The sequence below is a fragment of the Pan paniscus genome, chromosome 1 (genome assembly GCF_029289425.2).
Source record: "Pan paniscus chromosome 1, NHGRI_mPanPan1-v2.0_pri, whole genome shotgun sequence".
NCBI lineage: Eukaryota > Metazoa > Chordata > Mammalia > Primates > Hominidae > Pan > Pan paniscus.
In genome coordinates, this window is record NC_073249.2 from 82,322,191 (window position 1) to 82,335,156 (window position 12,966).

The 12,966-nt window shown below is 50.7% G+C and overlaps 1 protein-coding gene across 4 annotated transcripts in view; it reads left to right on the top strand.

Moving 5' to 3' along the window:
• Positions 1–10,610, top strand: part of CD247 (CD247 molecule) — an 87,973-nt gene extending 77,363 nt beyond the window's left edge. For 2 of the 4 annotated variants that reach the window (XM_003824599.6, XM_034939674.4), the window contains exons 2-8: positions 549–652; positions 1,917–1,973; positions 2,667–2,747; positions 5,877–5,912; positions 7,173–7,229; positions 8,190–8,225; positions 9,503–10,610. In XM_003824599.6, the coding sequence (XP_003824647.1) occupies positions 549–652; positions 1,917–1,973; positions 2,667–2,747; positions 5,877–5,912; positions 7,173–7,229; positions 8,190–8,225; positions 9,503–9,568 (437 nt within the window). In that variant the 3' untranslated portion in view covers positions 9,569–10,610. The remainder of the gene's footprint in view (positions 1–548; positions 653–1,916; positions 1,974–2,666; positions 2,748–5,876; positions 5,913–7,172; positions 7,230–8,189; positions 8,226–9,502) is intronic. The other 2 variants (XM_008978262.5, XM_055112057.3) reach the window with 1 other exon arrangement.
• Positions 10,611–12,966: the final 2,356 nt, after the last annotated feature.

Consider the following 12,966-nt stretch of genomic DNA (forward strand, 5'->3'; position numbering starts at 1 on the left):
TGCTTGGCACTGAGGAGGCAGGGAGTGGGGGGAGAGTTAACCCAGATTCTCCCTGTCCTAGTTAACTGTCAGATATTGAAATGATCTCATTTGACCATCATTTGACCTATTGTCTCCCTGTGGGTAGGCCTCAGAGCCACACACCTCAGGCCAGGAGTACCATTCATCCAGACGTGAACATCTTCCCGAGGCTTCCAGAGTTCTTGGTTCACACAGGGGCTAACATGGCTGGGCTTCTGCTGCAGTGGCAGGAGCTCTATGCACAGAGAACAGCCTCATCTGCTCACCTTGTTTCCACCTCCCCTCCCATTGCCCCAGGTTCTTTGGCCCCATAGTGGCCACATCTTCCGTTGGTGCCAATAGGTTTTCCAGGAGCTGGTTGATGTGGGAGGGAGGGAGAGGGTTGTGATCAGGCTGAGGCATGGGGATTGGATATAGTCTCCGTGTCATGATGTATTTGGTCAGTCAGTCCTAGTGCCACCCTAGGGTAATGGGGATGTGTTCTCGTCACCTTGGGCCTGGCTGACCAGCTTTATCTCTTGGCACAGAGGCACAGAGCTTTGGCCTGCTGGATCCCAAACTCTGCTACCTGCTGGATGGAATCCTCTTCATCTATGGTGTCATTCTCACTGCCCTGTTCCTGAGAGTGAAGGTGGGTACCACTGGGCTTTGGGAGGAGGGCACAGGGTCCCCCACTTGATGGATGTTCAGAGGGGCCTTGGTCTTGGAAGGTCTCAAGCTTGGGTGGTGCCTGGGGCTTGGTATCCAGGAGCAAAGCAAGGACCAGCCAAGTGTGTGCCTTGAGTGGGCTGAGGAGGAGGTGGCAGTGTCTGGCTGAGATGGACAGGGTAGGAGGGAGAGCCTGGTGCTAGGCACCTCCATGACAAGCCGTACAAATGTGTGCACATCAGACTGTCCCAGGGAAGGCGATGCTACTGGTGACAAAGGGGCTTACACTCAGGCAGAGGTCCTTCTTTCCAAGTGTGAATGAAGGCCATGTTAGCCTTTCTCTTGAAAAGGCCCTTTCCTCATCTGTAATTGGGGGAGCGGACCAGAGCATGGGTTTTTCACTTGGTGTCTTGCAGACCTTGGGTTTCTTCGTGGGGCTGGTCATGGTGTGGGCAGAGATTGGAAGAATTTAGGAGTAAAGGGGAGAATCCAGTCCCAGTCATCACTTCGGTGCTTCTCAACCCATTTCTTGTTTGAATTTTGGACTTTGGCATAATATTTTATTTGAAAAACCAAATCTTACTGAGTTTCTTGTTTTAAGTTTGAAAATGCTGCCCTAGATGATTTCTAAGGTTGTTTCCAACGCTCTAGATCTGTAAGACATTGCAGTTTCTCCCGCCTGAAGCGGCATGAAGTGAAGCAAGAGTGAGGCTGTGTCAGCTTCCCACAGATGCTCAGGACACTAAGCGAACGCGAGGCTTCCTGGGCACCGGGGCAGCCGGGCGATGGCTGAGGGCTGGGCGAGTGATGCACGTACAGTACACTGCTCCGGGGGTCAAGATAGGAGGCGGGATCTTGACCAGCCGCCATCCACCCTGGATTGTCCTCAGAGTCCCCGGAGGAAGGGATCCTAGAGAATACTCATGTCCCCGGGGGCGCAGACCAAGAACCTTACACCTCTGCGCACGCGCGAGGGCGCTAGCCCGGGAAGAATAAACTCCAGCGGGTCCTGGGCCAGCGTGAGGGATGCACGTGTCACAGGCGGGAGGAAAAAGGACAGTTGGGCTCAGAAAAAGGGGCTGCCACGTCCCGGCCCCTGCAAGGGCTCAGCCCCAGGAGGCAGGGCAGCATTGTTAGTTGCCAAGGAGCGGAGTAGGGCTGTCCCTCGGGTCGCCGCGCGCCCTGGCACCCCGGCTCCCCTGCGCGCCCTCGAGGAGCAGTAACGCGCTTTGCTCTCTGTGTTGCAGTTCAGCAGGAGCGCAGACGCCCCCGCGTACCAGCAGGGCCAGAACCAGCTCTATAACGTAAGTCAGCCTCGCCGTAGACCCTCCGGAAAGGAAGGGCAGCCTCCTCCTCGGACCTAGGGAACACGCCCGCCAGAGTCTTGGGTTTAGGTTTGGTCCCTGGCTATCACCTCTGCGACCCGGCTGCAACTTGTTTAACCTCAGTTTTCTAACCCACAAAACAGGTGTAGTAATTGTACCTGTCTCAAAGGGCGCCATAAAGATTACATGCTTTAATGTCTTGATGCATGGAACGAGCTTAGTCTAGTGCCTGCCACTAGTGAGCCCCCAAGCCATCAGCAATTTGCAAAGGCTAGAGGGGGGTGGAGAAGGAATGTATTAGAATCTTCCCAGAGGAGGGGAAAGCGATTTCACACTCCCTGTGCAATGGGACTGTGGTGAAATTGACTACCACCTCTGAGCCCCCGCTTCTCTATTTGCTCATGAGAATGTTGATCCTTATCCCGTTGGACTGATCAGCCTATAGTACTTGGTGACCTTTGGGGATCCCATCCACTGTCATGTTAATGCGTGTTCTCTGAGATGTCCTCTGGGATGATGGTCTCCAGATGGACCAGTTACCATCCCCTCCCCAGCCCCTGCCCCTCTTTTTATGAGCCACCCCAGAGAGGGAAACCACACTCCCCAGTCCAGCTGACTCCATCCTTCTGAGGTTCCTCCATCCTGTGTCTGACACTTTCTTATCTGTTATAGGAGCTCAATCTAGGACGAAGAGAGGAGTACGATGTTTTGGACAAGAGACGTGGCCGGGACCCTGAGATGGGGGGAAAGCCGGTAGGGGTTCCTCTACCTTCCTGTGTGTTCCTGCATGTGTGGTGGGGCTCAGCCCAGGCTGCGGGGGAGGGCTCCTCAGCTCACTCTGCAACCAGACTCGACCCTCACATGTGTGGGCCCGGGACAAGAGAAGAGATGGAGGCCCACTTGCTGCCGCACCCTCTTCCTTCCTCCTTGGCTCCATTCTGCATCTCAAGGGGCCTCACCCCCGGACGTGGCACCCCACTGCTCATGTCTAAGCTCTACCCACTTCCCCTCAAACTGCTCCTTGGCCATCCTGAGATGCACACACGGTGACGCCATCTGCCCCAAGAGGACAGACCTGGTGAAGAGGTCCATACAGGAAGGGCCCAAGACCCCTGGATAACCCACATATGGTTGGGGTATGGTCCCTGGGGAGTTTGACCTCTTGGCTTTGTAGACACTATACCTGTGGGTATACCTGTGGGTAGGGGAGCAGCTGGATGACACCACAGTAGGGTAGGGTCCTCTTTGTTTTTTCCCCTTCATTCTTATTTCCTTCCTTCCTTCCTTCCTTCCTCTGTCTTTCTCTATTTATTTTATATTGACAAATTATAGTTCTACATATTTATGGGGTACAAAGTATTGTTATGATTTTTGAATATAATATGAAATGATTAAATTAAGCTAATTAACATATTTATCACTTCAAATCTTTAACTTTTTTGTGGTGAGAACATTAGCAACTTACTCTTACAGATATTAAAATGTATAGTACTCACATATTAACTATATTCAGCATGTTGTGCTGTTGATCTAAAAATAAATTACTCTTCCTATCTAATTGAGGCTTTGTACCCTGTGACTATCATCTCCCCATTCCCCCCATTCCCCAGCCTCTGGTAAACATCATGCTACTTGTCCATGCTTTAGTGAGTTAAACTGTTTTAGATTCCACATATAGGTGAGAACATGGAGTGTTTGTCTTTCTGTGCCTGGCTGATTTCACTTGGCATAGTGGTCTCTAGTTCCATCCATGTTAGAGTGAATAACAGAATTTCTTCCTTTTTAAAAGCTGAATAGTATTCTATTGTGTGTATGTTCCACAGTCTCTTTATCTGTTCATTCTTTGATGGACACTTAGGTTGATTCCATAACTTGGTTATTGGTTTCTTTTGTTTTCTTTTCTTTTTTTTTGAGACAGCGTTTAGCTTTTGTTGCCCAGGCTGGGGTGCAACGGCACAGTCTCGGCTCACCACAACCTCTGCCTCTAGGGTTCAAGCAATTCTCCTGCCTCAGCCTCCCGAGTAGCTGGGATTACAGGCATGCGCCACCACGCTTGGCTAATTTTGTAGTTTTTTTAGTAGAGACGGGGTTTCTCCATGTTGGTCAGGCTGGTCTCGAACTTTCGACCTCAAGTGATCTGCCCGCCTCAGCCAACCAAAGTGCTGCGATTCCAGGCGTGAGCCACCACACCCAGACTTGGTTATTGTTAATAGGACTACAATCTGGAATCACAGGCGTAAGCCCCCACACCCGGCCGTGGTTATTGTTAATAGTGCTACAATCAACATGGGAGTATAGACATTTCTTCAACAAGCAGACTTCAAATCTTTTGGGTAAATACCCAGAAGTGGGATTGTTGGGTCATATGGTAGTTCTATTTTTAGTTTTTTGTGGAGCCTCAATACTGTTTTCCATAATGGTTGTATTAATTTACATTCCCACCAAGAGCGTTCAAGGGTTTCCTTTTCTCTCCATCCTTGCCAACTATTGTTGTCTTTTGTCTTTTTGGTAATGCGCACCCTAACAAGTGTGAGGTGATCTCATTGTGGTTTTACTTTTTATCTCCCTAATGGTTAGTGATGTTAAGCATTTTTTCATATGTCTTTTAGCCATTTATATGTCTTCTTTTGAGAAATATCTATTCATCTATGATTTATTATGGAAGTTTTACAGTTTCAGGCCTTATGTTTAAGTCTTTAATCCATTTTCAGTTGATTTTTGTATACGGTGTGAGATAAGGTCCAATTTCATTATTTTGCTTGTGGATATCCAGGTTTTCCAACACCGTTTATTGAAGAGACCATTCATTTCCCATTGTATATTCTTGGCACCTTTTGCTAATTGCTCGGCTGGGACCTATGTTACTATGTTGAATAGAAGTAGTGAGTGTGGGCATCTTTGTCTTGTTTCAGATCTTAGAAGAAAGGGAGGAAAGGCTTCAGCTTTTCCCTGCTGAGTGTGGTGTTAGCTGTGGATTGGTCATATGTGGCCTTTATTGTGTGGAGGCACATTCCTTCTATACCTAATTTGTTGAGAGTTTTTAGCATGAAAGGATGTTAAATTTTGTCAAATGCTTTTCCTGCATCTAGTGAGATGATCATGATTTTTGTTCTTCATTCTGTTAATGTGGTGTATCATGTTTATTGATTTCGTTTGTTGAACCATCCTTGCATCCCAGGGATTAATCCCACTTGATCACAGTGAATGATCCTTTTAATGTGTTGTTAAATTTGGCTTGTTAGGGTCCTCTTAAGCACAGGGCTCAGGACAAAGGCCAGGGCTGTCCTGGTGTAAGGGCAGTGCTGCCAGATGCTGCCAGTGGTCGCGCCTGTCCATCCAGCCCCTGTCCAGGCTGATCCCTGTGCTGGTTGTGTTGTTGCTAGAGTGAATGGGCAGTAGAGAGGCTGTCGATTTCATTGACCACTCCTCACCCCCACCATCCAAGTTTATCTTGCCTCCTCTCCTCTTGTCAGGACTAAGAGGGTGTGGGGAGGGCACCTTTCAGTAGGCACTCACTACCAGTGGCTGGCCCTGCTCCAAATGATGGTATGTGACTCCTTTTGTCTTCAGCCAAAAGTCCCACTTGTCAGCTTGTGATGTATGTGGGCGTCCTGATGGCCTGCCCTGGGCAATGCTGGGCTTGGGTGGGCCCCTCTGGAAGAGCGAAGTATGTATCCAGTTGCAGGTAACCAAGTATGAGCCATGTAGTGCCATGAGGGCCCCAACAGTGGCCTAGGCAAGGCTGGGGTAGCACAGGGAGGAGAGAGGCAGACGGCAGAGCCCCAGGAAACTGCAGTCAGGGGGCAGGATGGGGTTTGCTGTACTTTCATGGCTCGGGTTTGTGTTTCTCTCCCTCTAACGTCTTCCCCTTGTCTTTCCTAGCAGAGAAGGAAGAACCCTCAGGAAGGCCTGTACAACGTGAGTAGAGGAGACCTCACATTTGACCTTGGAAAGTTGGAGGAAGGGCTGGAGGAGGGCTCCAGAGGAAGGGCTGGAGGAAGGGCTGGAGGAGGGCTCCGGAGGAAGGGCTGGAGGAAGGGCTGGAGGAGGGCTCCGGAGGAAGGGCTGGAGGAAGGGCTGGAGGAGGGCTCCGGAGGAAGGGCTGGAGGAAGGGCTGGAGGAGGGCTCCGGAGGAAGGGCTGGAGGAAGGGCTGGAGGAGGGCTCCGGAGGAAGGGCTGGAGGAAGGGCTGGAGGAGGGCTCCGGAGGAAGGGCTGGAGGAAGGGCTGGAGGAGGGCTCCGGAGGAAGGGCTGGAGGAAGGGCTGGAGGAGGGCTCCGGAGGAAGGGCTGGAGGAAGGGCTGGAGGAGGGCTCCGGAGGAAGGGCTGGAGGAAGGGCTGGAGGAGGGCTCCAGAGGAAGGCGGTTGCTCCTCACTCTGTGGTCTTTGTCTGTCCAGACCTTCCCTTCTTGGATCGAGTAGTGTCTCACCTGCTTGCGGCCTGCAGCAGCACCTGCTTCTAGAAAGTCTCCTTAGCTGAAAAGTGCCGAGTAATCTCCCTTCCCTCCCCAAACCCTGCTGCTGGAGTTCCCAGGTTGATCAGCCTGGGGTGTAGGGGGACACAGCAAGGTCAAGCTAGGCAAGGACGAGGTGGCTGGCCCCTTCGAGGGGCTCCTGTCCTGGGTGCTGAAGTCTTCTGAGTGTCCCCCCTTATAGGAAGGTCAACCTCACCCTCCTGGGTGTGACCCTGAACCCTGATTGTCGATCTGGGTTGCCATGCAGGAGACCCTTGCAGGTGGCAGCCTTCTGTGAAGGAGATGCCTCCCCGCCCCTCCTGCAGGGAGGGAGGGTTGATCTACAGCCCGTTTGGCTGTGTAAAGAGACAACTTGCTCAGATAAATGATTCTGGGGCTCCAGGTGAGCCCTTGTTTTGCCCAGTCTCCGTGTCTTTGTCTAGAACTCCACCTCCTATCTTTTTGAGCCTAACTTGAGCCCCTCAGCTCAGTGCAAAGAGCTGGCAGCTCGGAGGAGACTCCAAGGGGCTGAGGACGAGGGGGGTGGGCTGGAGCTGGTTGTGGGCAGAGAAGTTTGTGTGCATAAGGTTTGGAGCCTTGATTGTGGGAGCCCTCCCTCTCTGCCACTGCTGCCAACTTGAGGATCAAGAAGCTTCCTCTTGTAGGGGAACCTGCTGCTTTCTGCATTAGTTGGTAAAAATCAGTGTTCCACGCCCTCTTCTGCAGGAACTGCAGAAAGATAAGATGGCGGAGGCCTACAGTGAGATTGGGATGAAAGGCGAGGTGAGTGTTGCTGTTTCTTAATTTCCGAGGGAGTTCCTCTTGGTCCTCCAGACACGCCTGTTGCAGGCCTCCTTTCCCATCCACTTCTCATCCCAGCTGCAAACGCCCATGTGGTGGCCATCAGAGGTGAAGGCGAACCTGGCTGTCACCCAGCCGGGCAGAACATAAGAAACTAAGGAAGGGCTGATGCTCTTTCAGTACAGAAAACCACATCTAGATTCTATGACAGCCTAAGCTTTGCAAAAGCAGGTCCGTTTTAATAACAGGAAGCATCGAGTGCTTAATATGTGCTGCTGTGTTCAGTGCTCAGGACCACAGGTCCCAGGGCAACATGAAAACAATTCATCAACAATTAAGAATTGTTCATCAACAATTAATTGTTCATCAACAATTAAGAATTTCAAAATGGTGAGAGTGAAGCATTGACCCCTTCCAAGCAGGGGTTCTCTGTAGTTTTATTTAATTCCCACAACAACCCAATGAGAAACATGTGCCCTGCAAGGCACAAGGAGGTTGAGTGACTTACCCAAGGTCTTCTAGCTGGTAAACGGGCACGTGATTGAACGGACTATGCCAGAGCTCGTAACTGCTCAAAACAGCTGGTTGTCAGTGAGCAAAAATGACTAGCCAAGAACTTTAAGAGCTGAAGGGAAGCCCATTTATCTAAGCAGTGGGCAATATAGGTCCTGCGGGCCCTAGACCTTAGGAATCTGATGTCTGTGAGGATCTGAGTGGGGTGGAGCAAACCCAAGCCCCATCATGGCCAGGCCTCACCTTACTCTGCAGAGATGAAGGTCTGACCAGGGACTTGAGGATCCTTCTCTCCCAGGGGCAGGGGTGCTGCTGGGAGACAGTTACCTCTGACTTCCTGGGTACCTTGGGAGGGGCCCTTGAGCAGAAATGCCACTACTGACTGCCTGACTTTCTAATCCTTTTCTTATTTCACTCCCAAACAACCAGCGCCGGAGGGGCAAGGGGCACGATGGCCTTTACCAGGTAGGAGCTGCCGGCGTCCCTTCAGTAGAAGGGGCACCACCTGACAAGGGGCAAGATCAAGGCCCCCACATTTTGCCTGCTGGTGGCACCAGCTCTTGCCAACAGCTGGGCAGGGCAAGCCCAAGGCACCCATTTAGGCCAGTGGCAACGCCACTGGCAATAAGTCCCTGGAGCACAGCTGGGACTTGGCCATTCAAGCGAATTACTTGGCTCCAACCATGCCTTGCTTGGCCATGGCAGACAGAGCAGCAGCTGTCCAGAGGGTATGCGGCCTCCCCGCCGATGCAGATGGAGGCAAAGGACCACACAAGTGATTATCCTGCCTCTTTGGGTTCTTGTAGAACCCTCACTCTGCATCATTTCCTTAGGCCTAGTAAGATGAGAGGTTGGCTGGGAAGACTGAAGGAAAAAAAGCTAAGAAAAATGGCAGCTTCAAAAAGAAAATGTTATGTAGTTAGGTGCCTGGTTTTTGCAAATCAGTGCAGGCAATTATGCAAACTAAGCACGGTCAACCTACTTCTCTAAAACATGATCCCCAGCGGGTTGTCATTTCCCTCCTTCTGGCTCCCATGGGCTGTTCATAGCTCGTTCTTCTGACTCTAGTGTCAGGATGCCCAGCTTGCCTGAGTTGAGTGATATCAAAAGGGCCCCAGAAACTTACCTGTGTGTGGCTGCTGTTGATCCTTCTCCTTCCTGGCCCCCGGACCAGGGGGACAGGCATTCCAGCAGGTTTGGGGCCAGCCTTGTGGGCCTGTTCGTGACCAAGAAAACACTAGAATCACCGGGCCTGGGAAGGGAAGGAGGCTCACAGAGGGCTGAGGCCAAGGAGCCCCTCTTCTCCCTGTGACAAGTCCAGGCTTCCTTTGGGCCCAGGTGTCAGGGACAGCAGATTCTCTGGAGCAGGCCTGGGCCCTCCCCCCTGATTCCTGCCCAATATGGGAGGTGGGAGACTCCTTTCTCTTAGGTCCAACAGGAAGTTGGCGGGGCCCAAGCACTGTAAGGCACAGCATTTGAGGAGCTGAGAAGAGGGGTGAGAATTTAGCTGGAAAGGAGTTGCTGCAAGGCCATTCCCAGCAGGGCACAGCACCCATCTACCAACGAAGCTGTTGCAGCCAAGGCTCCTGCTCGTGGGGCCAGGGGGATTATTCCTGGGCCTCTGGAGGCTGGGTGGGTGGTCACAGGGCTGTGCTGCAGAGACACCTGTTGGCCTCTGGGTTGGCTCCTGCCCACACAGGCTACTGACCCACTGTTTGTTTTTTGATTTGCTTTCATGCCAGGGTCTCAGTACAGCCACCAAGGACACCTACGACGCCCTTCACATGCAGGCCCTGCCCCCTCGCTAACAGCCAGGGGATTTCACCACTCAAAGGCCAGACCTGCAGACGCCCAGATTATGAGACACAGGATGAAGCATTTACAACCCGGTTCACTCTTCTCAGCCACTGAAGTATTCCCCTTTATGTACAGGATGCTTTGGTTATATTTAGCTCCAAACCTTCACACACAGACTGTTGTCCCTGCACTCTTTAAGGGAGTGTACCCCCAGGGCTTACGGCCCTGGCCTTGGGCCCTCTGGTTTGCCGGTGGTGCAGGTAGACCTGTCTCCTGGCGGTTCCTCGTTCTCCCTGGGAGGCGGGCACACTGCCTCTCACAGCTGAGTTGTTGAGTCTGTTTTGTAAAGTCCCCAGAGAAAGTGCAGATGCTAGCACATGCCCTAATGTCTGTATCATTCTGTGTCTGAGTGGCTTCACTCCTGCTGTAAATTTGGCTTCTGTTGTCACCTTCACCTCCTTTCAAGGTAACTGTACTGGGCCATGTTGTGCCTCCCTGGTGAGAGGGCCGGGCAGAGGGGCAGATGGAAAGGAGCCTAGGCCAGGTGCAACCAGGGAGCTGCAGGGGCATGGGAAGGTGGGCGGGCAGGGGAGGGTCAGCCAGGGCCTGCGAGGGCAGCAGGAGCCTCCCTGCCTCAGGCCTCTGTGCCGCACCATTGAACTGTACCATGTGCTACAGGGGCCAGAAGATGAACAGACTGACCTTGATGAGCTGTGCACAAAGTGGCATAAAAAACAGTGTGGTTACACAGTGTGAATAAAGTGCTGCGGAGCAAGAGGAGGCCGTTGATTCACTTCACGCTTTCAGCGAATGACAAAATCATCTTTGTGAAGGCCTCGCAGGAAGACCCAACACATGGGACCTATAACTGCCCAGCGGACAGTGGCAGGACAGGAAAAACCCGTCAATGTACTAGGATACTGCTGCGTCATTACAGGGCACAGGCCATGGATGGAAAACGCTCTCTGCTCTGCTTTTTTTCTACTGTTTTAATTTATACTGGCATGCTAAAGCCTTCCTATTTTGCATAATAAATGCTTCAGTGAAAATGCAGCTTTACTCTAAGCTTTATTTCAGCAGTCAAGCTTGTAATGGCAATTTAGTCATCAGTAAATCAGCAGGTTGCCCTTGGGGGAGGAGGGGAGCAAAACTGCTGATTCTCAGGAGAGAACAGGACAGTTCCTGGGAACGCGCACATGAGCACAGGTGCATCCTGCGGCCCGGAATGCGGCCATATGGGTGGTGTCACACACGGCAAGTGGGCCGGGCATCCCGGCTGGGTGGCTGTGCCTTAGACAGAGAGAGTGGTGCTTGGTGCAATACAATGTGTCAGGATGGGCCCAGTCTTACGCCAGAAACAGAGAGGGCTATGGGAAAGGAGCCCTGCAGCACGGCACCAGCTTGTCAGGTGCAAGAAAACAAGCGCGAAAGGCTGGCCTGGCACCCAGGCATCAGAATAGACAGCGTGTGAGCAGAAGGTGTCCGGAAATTATGCACAGCAGCTGACGCCACAGTGCAAAATGTCTCAGTGCATAGGGTTTGAGGGAGGGATGGAGGACAAGTCTTTTAGGCGTTTCTCTCACAAAAGGTGGCCCTGTCCCTAGCAGTATTTCCTCTAACTGCAGTGGCTATATATAAGGCCCCAATTCAACAAGCCCACCAACTAATATTGTGTAAAGACTGAAATCTATACCTTGACATTTTCAAAAAGGAAATCTAAGACCATGACTGTTAAAAGCCCCTGAAAATTTGGGATTCCAACAGGAGCCACGCACATCATCACTAGGCATATTTAACAATTCACAGGCAACTCATAAGGAGAAGGCATTTGATTTGTAACTCAGCCTCAGGGGAATTCTGCTACTCACTGGGCTTTTAAAACTGAAATCTGGTTCATCTATTAGTGAAAGAGAGTGCCTCTCACATCGAGGGCTTGTGCTAGACCAAGTTTCAAGGTCAGCTGACATATATACAGGCTGTGTGACCTGGATGGCTGGTTTGAAAAGTGAGTTGATCCAATTCTGTCAAGAATATGTCAGTCTGGGCATGGTGGCTCATGCCTGTAATCCCAGCATTTTGTGAGGCTGAGGCAGGAGAATCCTTTGAGCCCAGGAGTTTGAGACCAGCCTGGGCAATACAGGAGGACCCCGTCTCTACAAAAAAATACAGCTGGGCATGGCGGCATGTGCCTGTGTTCCTCGCTACTCGGGATGCTGAAGCTAGAGGATCGCTTGAGCACAGGAGGTCAAGGCTGCAGTGAGCCGAAATCCAGCCTGGGTAACAGAGGGAGACCCTATCTCAATATATATATATATATATATAATTTTTTTTATAACATGTCTAAAGAGGCAAAAAGAAAAGCTGGCAGTGGGCAGTGAGATATGGTGCTAGAGCTAAACTGGGGTGTGGGCCACATCAGGCTACGTGCAAGGTAACCACACAGACAGCAAGCTGGGGGAGAACTGAGATATGCTCACAGAAGCAGGGCTGAGAAACCAGTTTCTGAGAGAGCAAAGCCCTGAATCCGAGGGGAGAGCGGCTAGCCCTGGAACTGCCAGGGTTCCTGTCTTTCCTGAGGTCTGGCAATGCCTTCTCCACAGCACAACTGCACTCCCTCCATCCTAAGACACTGTTGGTTACTGATGTATCAACTTATTTCAAGGGCAAAAACACTAAATATCCATTGTAAGATGTAGATCTGTTTCATGGGTTAAAAGTGAAGATACGCTTAGAATCAAGGAAACATGGAATTTTACTTGTATTGAGGAAACACATTATATATATAAAGATGGAAGCTTTCAATTTTTTCAAACGTTTATTCAAATGTCACTAAACTCAGATAAGATATGAATATTTCTGATTGCTTTTCTTCTTAGAGTATAATTTGAGGTCATTCTTGGAATAAGATCCAAGGTTTCTAGTTTAAAATGTTCCTATAAGAAATACTCAAAACTGCAAAGCCTGGCTTGGCAGAGAAAAAATGGCAGATGACCTACTTAGGCTAAGAGGACAACTTCCGGGGTGATTTAAAGCCTTGTCATTTGGCCAACTGTTTAGCCACAGGCCTCAAACTGTCCATGAATAACTTGTGATGTGTTTTGGTTGCTTGGTGCTGGACATTTCAGTTGTTGATCAACAACTACTTTTGTGAACCCATGACTGGGTCCTAACACTGGATTTCCTGTTAACTTCAACCTGGGTCTTTGGAGAGATGTAAGTCCCTCCAAAAACAAAAGAGTAAGGGCATATATTATTCACATCCTGCCATAGATAATTCAGCTTTGTATACAAACCTGGAAATGGGTTAGAATTTAACAACTTTTTCACAAAGGACTACAGGGTAATAGAATCTCATCAGTTGTTTATCCTCATTCCTTAGGATATGACAAACGAGTTTTGCTTGCTAAGT